At 40.1% G+C, this 13,192-nt stretch overlaps 1 protein-coding gene across 3 annotated transcripts in view; it reads right to left on the bottom strand.

Annotated features, from left to right (window-relative positions):
* tp53bp2a (tumor protein p53 binding protein, 2a) overlaps positions 1-10,407 on the bottom strand; it is a 32,320-nt gene extending 21,913 nt beyond the window's left edge. For all 3 annotated transcript variants that reach the window (XM_047152186.2, XM_017461578.2, XM_047152187.2), the window contains exon 1: positions 9,825-10,407. In XM_047152186.2, coding sequence (XP_047008142.1) covers positions 9,825-9,851 — 27 coding nt within the window. In that variant the 5' untranslated portion in view covers positions 9,852-10,407. The remainder of the gene's footprint in view (positions 1-9,824) is intronic.
* Positions 10,408-13,192: the final 2,785 nt, after the last annotated feature.

The raw sequence follows: 13,192 nt of genomic DNA, 5'->3' as shown, positions 1-13,192 counted from the left end.
GGAAGTGTTCTGAAAATGACCTTTTCCTATTTCAAAGACTTTTTGGTAAGGGTTAAGTTGGATCCACTGGGAACACTGGGCATGAGGCGGGAAATTCACCATGGGTGCGACGCCAGTCTATAACCTAGCACACACTCACTCATTCACACCTAGGGACATTTAGAGTAGCCAGTCTTCCTACTAGAATGCTTTTCGGGAGGTGGGAGGAAACCATGGAAATCAGGAGGAGACCTTCTGTGGATTCTTTTGGTTTGAAATGGAAATAGGAGGAGACAATCGTTCATTTTAGTGCATTACTGTTTAAAGATGAAACAGCGGATTCATTTGCAGTACACTCAAGCACGTCATTTATTTATTTTTCCACAGGCCCTACAGACAACATAGACTTGCCTCACCCACTAAACAAAAAAAATAAACCTTCACTGACAACAACTTGTGTTTTATTTGACGTTAAAATACACAAGTAAAAACATACAAATCATTTAAACTCTTAAGCCTGGGTTTTTTTTCCCCCTTTTTAAATGAGCATAAGAACCAAAGCGAGTGATTTCACTCACAACAAAGTCGCTCACTAATGTTACGTTCACAAGAGCAAGAGAGTTTCTCAATTCTAAGCAAAATACGTATGTGATGGAACAAGAAATCCTCGAGCCACTCGTGCCTTTTCTTCGAGGCACGCAGGTAAAAGGCAACATCCACAGGTGCATTCAATATCCTGTTGTGCGTACACTGTTGCACAGATGAAAGCTAGAAGTAGGATCCTCAGCAGGAGGTTCAAACAGCCACAGCTGTACAAAGCTTCCACGCGTGATATCATGTGCTATTACGCAGGTTTTGTTTCAAGAGCCTTCGTAGAGCTTCATTTCTTTCCACTAATGCATTTTATAGAGGATGTACACAGAGCAGGGTTTCTCCAATGTAAGCCATGTCCGTGAGATGGCACATCAGAACCTAAACATCCCTGTCTTTTAGGTTTCCAATTCCAACTGTATGTTTGTCGAGTTCGTGCACAGGGATGTTAAACACACTGACGAGCTCGGTTTCTCTCAAAATAGAGCTTTCAGCAGGTTGGAGAGGTTTTTAAACTTCAGACGCTACCTGGAATAGGAAAACCACTAACAAGAAGCTAGTGGTAGTACCCAGTAAAGACCTAGAACAGCGTTTCTTAACCGGTTGTAGGCCAAAGCAGTAGCAGGCAGGTAGCAGGAAAACTTTTTTTTTTTTTTTTAAAAGATCTCTGTACACGTGCACACAGAACCCACTGGTGGATTTTTGGATATCCGTGTACGTGGAATAGTGAAAACTGAGTGAAAAAAAAACTTCCACTCACATCGACCCATCTCTGTGAGGCAGGGGTAGGGGGTTGTATGTCTAGAATAGTACACGTACGCATTCTGAGACAACGTTCGTTTGTTTATTCAGTTGTTCACACAGCATCACATGGTGCTATACTGCCTCTACTATGTACTTTATTACTGAACCATGCGGATGAGTCACAGTACTTTCTGAAGTGACAAACCGATCAACCACAGCATGCACATGGCGGCCATCTTGCGTGCGTATTTGCATAGATAACAAGAAGTATAAATCAGCCTTAAGGGGCCTAAACTTGGAGTGGTAGACCTCGAGGGTCCTGCACAGAACTGGAAAGCTGGCTGCACCCCAGGACTCCTCACCTAACATCAGACTGACCTCACTAATACACCTGTGGCTGAATGATCAGAAATCCCCACAGCCACGCTCCAAAATCTACAGCAAGGCCTTCCCAGAAGACTGGACGCTATTCTAACAGCATAGGAAGATTAGATCTGAAATGGGATGTTCACATTGTTGGGTGTGATGGTCAGGTGTCCACATACTTTTGGGCCCATAGTGTACTGCTGCTACTACATCAGTCATTACTTTATCAGGTCTTGTGCAGTGCATCAGGCATGGGTTTAGAGACGTATAAACACAACCGGGTCGATTGCCGGAAGACAGAATGTTTGAGTCACTCCCATAGATTAAACAGACAACAAGAGATCAAGAGAACTGGGAGCCTTGTGTCTCACACACACACACAGAGCGAGAGAGAGAGAGAGAGGACGTAGCCTCGGGCAACAGGACCCCGGCCAAAATTAAGGTCACCGTTTCCTGGAAACAGGCACTTTAGCTGAATTTAGCTGAATGTAATGGCCTTTTTTCTTCTTTTTTTAAATCAGTTTACCTCAAACAAAAACCGTTTTGCCTTAATCAAAGGCAGTTTTGAGATTTTTTCCCCGCTTCCACAACAAAAGCAGCATTTTCATAAAAGACTCAATTGCGGTAAATAAACAAAAGAAAATTCCCTTGAGTGGGAAAATAAATAATCTATATTTCATGTCTATAAGTCAACAGTCAGCATATTTAACAGTTATTGTATATCTGATTTCCCGGTCACGCTCAATCTCTCTCTACAGCTCTCAGTATCAACTTCATCTGTTTCTGATCGCATCAGCTCTGAAAGCTGACCGAGCGAGTACGCCTGTAGCCATGTTGGTGGGGGGGTGATGATGATGATGCACAATAATGTTGAGTTACTAAACAGGCGAGGCCAGATGATGTGTCAATAGTGCAGTGAAGAGAATAATTAGCTGACATGACTAATCACGGTACTTGGAAAAACTTTTCTGAAGCGCACCTTAAAACTATTCAGATCCTCATAGGACCTGAGTAGTGTTTAATCTCCAGACTCCAGCTACAGTTACAAACAAATAATCCACTGGTTTGTGTATTAAACTTCCAATTAATCAAAAATAAAACCACAAAAAATAAAATAAATTATAATAATAAACCACCATACACACACACAGTAACACTTTGGATACACATTCTGCTTGTAAATGATGTTTCTGTACAGATCTGTCATGTGACATATCAAGTACTCCTACTTACTGGACTGAAGCTCGTGACACGGGCAGAGATGCAAATTTCTGAGATGCAAATGATTGGTGAAAACGTGTGTAAATATCGGTCAGAGCGAGCGCTCTTACATACGTCACAAGTGTTAATGTTTGAATCCTGGCAGCGAGAGAATTTAGACATATTTACATCCACACTTCACCGCTGACTGAACTCTAACCAAAACATGATGTTAATAAAAACAGGTGAATCAATAACACAGTGCTATTGATGTGTGAGAACACCTGGGATGATTCTCTCAAGGCTGTGCTTCATCGCAGTCCCTCTAACCTCTGCTCCTATGGAGGCTGTGTGTGTGTATGAGCGTGTGTGTGTGAGTGTGTGTGTGTGTGTGTGAGAGAGAGAGTGAGTGTGTGTGAGCGAGCGCTTGTGTGTGTGAGAGAGAGAGAGACACACACACACAGTGCGCGCATGTGTCCTAAGAGAATGGTTAACTCTTGCGAATGGAAATTTCCAAGTGCGCTCAGTGGATATATGAAAGTGATCAGAGTGAAATAAAATCACATTCTCGCTGCTTTTAAAGCTCTTTTCTCTCTGTAGAGGTCACACACACACACACACACACACACACACACACACACACACACCTCTCTTCTAGACTGTACCTGTGTCTGAAAATCTCAACAACAAAAAAACTTGCATATTAATTCTTTTTGTTTTTTTTTTAAATGAGTATTAGGAAAACTTGTCTAACTGGATTGTAGATTTTCTAGTGTTTAAGCTTTTTAAAGTGCCTAGTGTTTATGACAGGTTTTGTTTTGCAAGTTTCTGGGAGTGTCTTATCAAAACACGACAAACGCCTGACGTTTTATTATATTATTTATTGTACAAACATGAGCTATGCATTAGGGCTGCGATGAATAGTCAACATTATGAAAATCAAAAGATAAGGATTTTTGTTTTATTTGTTTACTTGTTTTATTGTCCGTTATTTAACCAACAGCAGTAAATGAACGTGTTGACGCAAGCAGGCGACAGTCTTGATAGATTTGGATCGAATGTAATACACTACTGAAACGACCAGACATAGAGCAGCTCGGCCAATGAAAACAGCAGCAGCTGATGACAAACACAGAGCTGTGAAGAAAAAGCCCAAAACAAGTTAGTGACATCACCAACCTCCACAGAGCACGTGGTGAAGGTCCAGCTTTCGAGGACAACTTGAAGAGCAGAAATATAGCGGCCATAGCACAAGATAAACAACTCATCAGCAGTGAGAATCAGTAAGGCCAGATTGGAATTCACAAAGAAACACAGACAGGAGACACAAAAGCTCTCGAACCAAGATTAACCGCTACCAAAGTGATGGAAAGACCAAAGTGTGGAGAAAGAAAGGATCTGCTCATGATCCAAAACATACGAGTTCATCTGTGAAACATGGTGGAGGTAGTGTCACGGCTTGGGTTGGCATGCTCACTAATCTTTATTGATGATGTATGTCATGATGCAGCAGCAGAATGAATTCAGAAGTTTACAGGAACATTTTGTCTGCCAGTTTACAGAGAAATGCATCCAAGTTAATAAGGAGGAACTTCATCATACAGCAAGACCACGATCCAAAACACACTACTAACTCAACAAAAGACTTCACCAGGGGGAAAAGTGGAAAGTTTTAGACTGACCAAGCCAATCACTAGACCTTAACCCAACTGAGCAGTATTTCACCTCCTGAAGAGGAGACATGCCCCGAAACAAACAACTGAAAGAGTCTGTGGTAAAATCCTGGAAAATCATCACAAAATAAGAAACCAACAGTTTGGTGATGTCACTGAATCACAGGTTTGATGCAGTTACTGCAAGAAAGGGATGTGCAACCAAATATTAAGTGCTCTTTAATTTACTTCAAGATTCATCTGTTCCTATACTTTTGCTCACCTAATAATTGTGTGTTCTGATACAAAATGTTCTGTGTTTCATGTTATTTAACACGTCTAGATGTAACTACCAGGAAATAAAAGCTGAAATTCTAAACTCTCGTCTCATTTCCATCTTTTGATCTCAAACCCAAATGTCTTTGGTGTATAACACAAACAAATGAATTAGCCTTGCCGTTCCAATAGTTTTGGAGGGGACTGTATAAACTTGCAGTAGTTCTGTTAAAGAAAAGAAAATAAAGTAGCAAAATATGTGAAATACTAACTTAATAGTTTAATGAGGCCTGTTAAGTTCAGCCTGTTTTGAGGCTGATGGAAAGGCACCATCCATGTGTAGGATACTGATTTAATGTGATTATAAAAATAAATCATGTTTAACTTACAGTGCCCTCCAATAATATTGGCACCCTTGGTAAATAAGAGCAAAGGCGGCTGTGGAAAAACTGTCTTTATTGTTTAACCTTTTGAGCTTTTGTTCAGAACATTCACAAAAATAAATCAACAATTGCAAATAAAACAGGTTTATCAAAAAAAATTATATCTGTTGTACAACAATTATTGGCACCCTGTGAATTCATATGAGAAAAATATATTTGAAGTATATTCCCATTGATATTTTAAATTTAGTAACACCTGGGTAACTAGGAACAGGAAATTGTTCAACCAAGACTTCCATAAATATGGAGGTAGCCATATGGAAAAGTATCTTATGCTCACGGTTAAATATGGTGGTGGCTCTTTAATGTTTTAGGGCGGTTTTTCTGCCAGAGGTCCTGGACATTTTATTAGGATACATGGCATCAAGGACTATAAAATATCAACACAGATATTAAATGTAAATTAAGAAAGCTTAAAATGGGCCGTGGTTGGATCTTCCAGCAGGACAAAGATCCAAAACATACATCAAAATCAACACAAAAATGGTTTACTGACCACAAAATCAAGATCCTGCCATGACCATCCAAGTCCCCTGATGTGAAACCCATAGAAAACCTGTGGGGTGAACTGAAGAGGAGTCCACTAGTGTGGACCTCGAAATGTGAAGGATCTGGAGACATCCTGTATGGAGAAATGGACTCAGATCCCCCGCCATATATTCTCCAACCTTATAGAAGACTCAGAGCTGTTATCAAGGCAAAGTCACTGTATGACTGATTTTTCTTTTCTTCCCAGAACAAGCTGAGCTTCAGTGTAAAAACACTGCGTCTGTCTAATCATGAGACACCACACCATTTCAACAGGCTAATGATTACAAGGACTAACGACCTCGGTCAGTCTGTACCGGGAGAAGACGTCTCGTAAAATGAGAGCGTTTCTTATCAGAGTTCAGCAGAAGTGCACACACATCTCCCACACAATGAAAAGCAGCTTGGTGAAAACAATCGCAGGAGAGTTTCACTGCAATCGTCAAGCGCTTTGTGTTACACCGAAACACGTCACCAAACTGGTGATGTACACAACCACGTGAGCTCAGCCACACTCTTTTCTAATGCATTATGAGTGCAGGTGAACAAAGAGCCATCTGGTCCCCTGGGAACAAGAACACACACTTACAACTCGTACCACACACATCTGCAGTGACGTACAGTACGAGCCGCTAAGTGAAGCGTTTATTAGCTCTAATAAAGCTAAATGTCATGGTCAAATTTACCTTCCAATACTTGCGGCAAAGAAGAAAATTGTGGACTAGAAATGCAACGTTGCATGCAAACAGGTCTAAAATTTTCTGTTTTATTATTTCATCCCTCACCTCGACTCTCCCCCTGACCCCAAGCTAAATTCGCTGCGTGTGCTTTTTTGTTTCAAAATGAAACTAAAGCAAAATGCGAGTCTTGCATCAAAATAAAGAGATGCCTTTGTTCATGTTCAGCCTGCTGGGTTTTTCTTTGAGGCAGAGTGCACATTTACACAACTCCCAAAACCTCAGTATGGCCAACCCGCTCACACTACACGACGTTAACCGCTGGCGATCTGTTGTTTTGTGGACGCAGGAGTGACGATCGCCTTGCAGACGAGTCACACACGATCTACACCATCTTTCACCAAAGCATGGCTGATCGCTACTTTGTACAGAAACAACAACAGAAAAAGAAGGAAGCATGTAGGTTGGGGAGACGCGGCCAGTGAGATCTGATCTACAAAGACAAGTGGAGGTATAATGCAAAAAAAGAACTTTTTTTGGTGATCCTGTGTGCTGGTAGAAATCACGCCCTGTTTGTTATTATTTCTGCTGTTCCTAATAAATGTTCCTGAATGACATCATAACGCCACATCACTTCTTATAAAAGCATCATCATGGTTCTTACACTTTGCAATCACTCTCCCACACAAATAGATGGATAAGAAACTGGATTCAGGGATCTGATGCGTGGGACAGCAGAGGAATTTGATTTCTTCCTGGATTCTCATTGGCTGAACTGTTCTCACGGTCTCTGAGGAAGCTCAGAGAGTAGGCGCCAAGCTGGGGGAGAGATGCGGTCACCAAGTTACGAAAAATTAGTAGGTGCCTCAGAAATCAGGGATAAAATAATGTAGTTTGCGCTAGGCTTAAAAAAAAATTACAAAGTATTAAGTGGGCGGGATTTATATGAAGCGGGACCTACTGGGTACTGAATCTTGGAATGGCAGCTTAATTGCCCCTGGGGTAGATGACAATAGTCCACCATCTTTTGTGACGCTTATCCTTTAAAGCGGGGCCGTGAATTAGATTTGACATGGGGCCAAATACTGTTTGGTCCAGAATACAGTTTCAAGACTTCTGACATAAATCTCTCCTATATACTTACATCCATCTGTACCGCTTATCCTACACAGGGTCACGGGGAAGGCTGGAGCTTATCCCAGGGAACTTGAGGCACGAGGCAAGGGACACCCTGGATGGGGTGCCAACCCATCTCAGGACACAATCCCACACACATTCACACATCATGGGCAATTTAGAAATGCCAATCAGCCTCCAACACGTCTTTGGACTGGGGGAGGAAACCCTCAAAGGGATCACAGGGAGAACATGCAACGACCAACCCTGATGGTGCAAGGCAAACGTGCTCACCATTAAACCGTTGTGCCAAACATGAACAAGAGTCAATCTATTCATGGAACACGAAAGTGTTAGTTTGATGCCTAACCTCTAAAACCGATAAAAACGAATACAACACACATCTGATATCAAACCACACCCAAAGAGGAACTACACGAGCCGCTCAGTAAGAGAAGTGCGGCAGCGAGAGGAAGTAATGCATCCTAGTGGAAAAGAAAAAAAGACTGGCATTGCTTCAAGCTCATCACCAGCTCCTCTCATAATATCGACTGTCCCTTATTTATCTACCTCACACGACAAGCCATCAGCATTTATCTAGCGTCTCTGTTTAAAAGGGAGCATAATAAGAGAACATATGCTGATTATTCAGAAGACAAAATCTTTACAAAACACTGAGCTTACAAACAGCTTTCTCTGATTGACTGAATGGTATGAGAGGTCTTATTGTTGTAAGAAAATCCTTAAAAAGGTGCAAAAAAAAATATGAACCTGGAAGATATTTAGAACACAATAAAAAAAAATAATGGTTTGAGTCATGAGCACAGCACAAGTATACAAAGTGGCTGAGAAATCTGATTTCTGGTCCAGAATGCTTGTGTTTGGATGAGTCTCCTGTCAGTCATTTTATAGACACTCTACGGGCCACTGTAGATTATGGGGTGACCGGGGGAGGGGCACGAATGAATGGGTGTGTGTGTGTTGGGGAGGGGGGGGGGGGTGTACTGTCAAGGAGCCAAAAAAAAAAATCATTCAAATGACCATGATCCATGTGATTATAGATGGTCTTACAGTGCAGCAGCAGCGAGGAGTCCAACCACTGGTTAGTATGCTTACAACACACAAGTTAAGAAGATTTCCACTTTTCACTGGCGAGTAAACTTTACAACACCAAACTCATTTAGAGTTTTGTCTTTAAGCTGTGTGTGGTGGCCCAGGAAAACCCTTCATATGGTGAAATCTGAATGTTTTCTAAAATCTACAGCAGTCTGGTTAGTGGTGCAGTGGGAACGATCCCTTGCTTCATCCCTACCTGAAGGTGGTGGTGCAGCGGCGCTTTAATCTGCCCGTCTCCCTCACCTCTGGGACTCAGAGTCCAGTGTGCACTGTCTCACTTACTTCCATGATATGACATTGAACGTCACAGGAAAATGATGAGTGAGGGGGGGAAAAAAAAAAAAAAAAAAAAGCTCTTCCAGTTTTGCTTCTAGGAGCTTTCAGCAAAGCTTTACGGTGAAATCGTTGAATTTGATCTCTTATTAAATTCTATTATACAGTAACTGATAGCAAACAAACCACAAAACCACAAATATTTCAGCAGAAATATATTTCGTGGATGGAATTTTCTCTCAAGTCTATTATTCAGTTTATAACCCAGCTCACATTAAGATTATATAGAGACAGGCAAAAATAATTCAGAACATGATGATCCATTATGATGTGTTTGTATGTATGTGAGAGTATGAGAGAGACCTGCCCAGTCAGTGAGTCATTACACAGCCCTGTACAGCAGGTTTCGGTCAAACAACTGAGTCCTGACTGATGTAAAAGCGTATCAAGTAAGGAAAACTAGATCTCCAGGAGCCCACGGAGTATAGAGACTACAAAATGACTGACAGGAAGTTCATCCAAAGATAAATATGTTTACGGGCCGGAAGTCAGTTTTCCAGACGGGTTTTACTCAGCCACTTCATACACTAGCGCTGAAGCTACAGCTTTAAACATGACTATCATCATGGTCGATGTATTTTCCAGGTTATTTGTACAAGCCAAGTCATTTAAAAACTTGACTATTGCACCTTTAAACACAGGTGGAGAAATAAAGGGTCGAATTACCTGGGAGAAAGTAAAAGACTTTTGGAAACAGTGTTACAGAAACATTAGTAAGAGAGTAAAATGTCTCTCTTTTTATAGAAAGTACAACATTTCCTACCATTTTGAACAGAAAGATAAACACTACATGTTCGACTCACCGGCATCATTCTGGCTTCGTAACGCATTTAACCGAGTTTAATTCCAGAATTTTCCTTTTGGCCGAAAGCGTCTTCCCAAACTAGCTTTAGCTAGTCAAGTGTACACAGAGGACAAATTCACTTCTCCGGGAAATAAATTAGTCCGAACTTTGTAAAAGAAATATATAAATATATTAGCTGGAAAAATGCGATAGGAAATCCCCAGTGTCCGGTTTCTGCTTCACAGCTGAGAGGGAACCTGTTGCCCGCGAGTGAGGGTGAGCGGCTGAGGGGGCAAGAGTGAGAGGTCTCAGGCCTGCGTCAGTGTAAACTTCACTCCGTTCCAGCAGTGTTCTTTAGCTCACCAGCTACAGCTAACGAAAGTTTACCAACAGACTCGCCTTTACTTCGTTTCCTCTTGAGAGCGAATACTCTCTCAAAAAACGACGCAGACGAAACATCCAGCTGTAAATATCCCGGTTTAGTCTCCACTTTCCGCTTGTTGTGATAGTTTCAGTGTTTTCAGGACATTTTCCCAGCGATAAGAAGAATAGAAGAAGCACGTCACTTTCACGTATCACACTGACTCCCAGTGCAGAGGCGGAGCCACGCCCACACTGACGTGCTTATCCCATTGGAATTTAAGCCCCGCCCCCTCAGTGATCCCGGGCTGTGCTCCAAACCACATCATGCAGCACTAAAAAGTGAATCAGTTTAGTAGCGCGCTTTGAGCACTCATTTTGACGTGCGTTTTAGTACTGCTCTTTGGACCGCGACCCGTTCCTCAGTAACATGCCTGAATAAGTAACTCTTATGCCGCGTATGTAAAACCTTTCTACCCACAAACAGACTGAAATATGGACGGATGAACAGATAGGTAGATAAATATGGAGCTGTGAGATAGATGGATGGACAGATAGATAGATAGATAGATAGATAGATAGATAGATAGATAGATGGTAAGACAGACTGACACAGACAGATAGATAGATAGATAGATAGATAGATAGATAGATAGATAGATAGATGGTCAGACTAACTGACAGATAGATAGATAGATAGATAGATAGATAGACAGATAGATGGTCAGACTGACTGACAGATAGACAGATAGATAGATAGATAGATAGATGGTCAGACTGACTGACAGATAGATAGATAGATAGATAGATAGATAGATGGTCAGATAGATAGATAGATAGATAGATAGATAGATAGATAGATAGATAGATAGATGGTCAGACTAACTGACAGATAGATAGATAGATAGACAGATAGATAGATGGTCAGACTGACTGACAGATAGACAGATAGATAGATAGATAGATAGATAGATAGATAGATAGATAGATAGATAGATAGATAGATGGTCAGATAGATAGATAGATAGATAGATAGATAGATAGATAGATAGATAGATAGATAGATAGATGGTCAGACTAACTGACAGATAGATAGATAGATAGATAGATAGACAGATAGATAGATAGATAGATAGATAGATAGATAGATAGATAGATGGTCAGACTGACTGACAGATAGACAGATAGATAGATAGATAGATAGATAGATAGATAGATGGTCAGACTGACTGACAGATAGATAGATAGATAGATAGATAGATGGTCAGATAGATAGATAGATATATAGATAGATAGATAGATAGATAGATAGATAGATAGATGGTCAGACTAACTGACAGATAGATAGATAGATAGACAGATAGATAGATGGTCAGACTGACTGACAGATAGATAGATAGATAGATAGATAGATAGATGGTCAGACTAACTGACAGATAGATAGATAGATAGATAGATAGATAGATAGATAGATAGATAGATAGATAGATAGATAGATAGATAGATGGTCAGACTGACTGACAGATAGACAGATAGATAGATAGATAGATAGATAGATAGATAGATAGATAGATAGATAGATAGATAGATGGTCAGACTGACTGACAGATAGATAGATAAATAGATAGATAGATAGATAGATAGATAGATAGATAGATAGATAGATAGATAGATGGTCAGACTAACTGACAGATAGATAGATAGATAGATAGATAGATAGATAGATAGATAGATGGTCAGACTGACTGACAGATAGATAGATAGATAGATAGATAGATAGATAGATAGATAGATAGATAGATAGATGGTCAGACTGACTGACAGATAGATAGATAGATAGATGGTCAGATAGATAGATAGATAGATAGATAGATAGATAGATAGATGGTCAGACTAACTGACAGATAGATAGATAGATAGATAGATAGATAGATAGATAGATGGTCAGACTAACTGACAGATAGATAGATAGATAGATAGATGGTCAGACTGACTGACAGATAGATAGATAGATAGATAGATAGATAGATAGATAGATGGTCAGATAGATAGATAGATAGATAGATCGATAGATAGATAGATAGATAGATAGATAGATGGTCAGACTAACTGACAGATAGATAGATAGATAGACAGATAGATAGATGTCAGACTGACTGACAGATAGATAGATAGATAGATAGATAGATAGATAGATAGATAGATAGATAGATAGATGGTCAGACTGACTGACAGATAGATAGATAGATAGATAGATAGATAGATAGATAGATGGTCAGACTGACTGACAGATAGATAGATAGATAGATAGATAGATAGATAGATAGATAGATGGTCAGACTGACTGACAGATAGATAGATGGTCAGATAGATAGATAGATAGATAGATAGATAGATAGATGGTCAGACTAACTGACAGATAGATAGATAGATAGATAGACAGATAGATAGATGGTCAGACTGACTGACAGATAGATAGATAGATAGATAGATAGATAGATAGATAGATAGATAGATGGTCAGACTGACTGACAGATAGATAGATAGATAGATAGATAGATAGATAGATAGATAGATAGATAGATAGATGGTTAGACTGACTGATAGATAGATTGATAGATAGATGGTCAGACAGTTAGATAGACAGATAGATAGATGATCATACAGTTAGATAGATAGATAGATAGATAGATAGATAGATAGATAGATAGATGGTCAGACAGGCAGACACACGGACAGACAGACAGACAGACAGACAGATAGATAGATAGATAGATAGATAGATACATAGATACATAGATACATAGATACATAGATAGATGGTCAGACAGACAGACACACAGACAGACAGACAGATAGATCGATAGATAGATAGATGGATGGTCAGACAAACAGACAGACAGATAGATAGATAGATAGATAGATAGATAGATAGATAGATGGATAGATGGATGGTCAGACAGATAGACACACAGACAGATATATAAACACTATATTTAAGCAGCATTAGGTTTAGTAACCAGCGGA

The sequence above is a fragment of the Ictalurus punctatus genome, chromosome 29 (assembly GCF_001660625.3).
Source record: "Ictalurus punctatus breed USDA103 chromosome 29, Coco_2.0, whole genome shotgun sequence".
Taxonomy (NCBI): Eukaryota; Metazoa; Chordata; class Actinopteri; order Siluriformes; family Ictaluridae; genus Ictalurus; species Ictalurus punctatus.
This window is presented reverse-complemented; position numbering and strand designations above follow the sequence as displayed.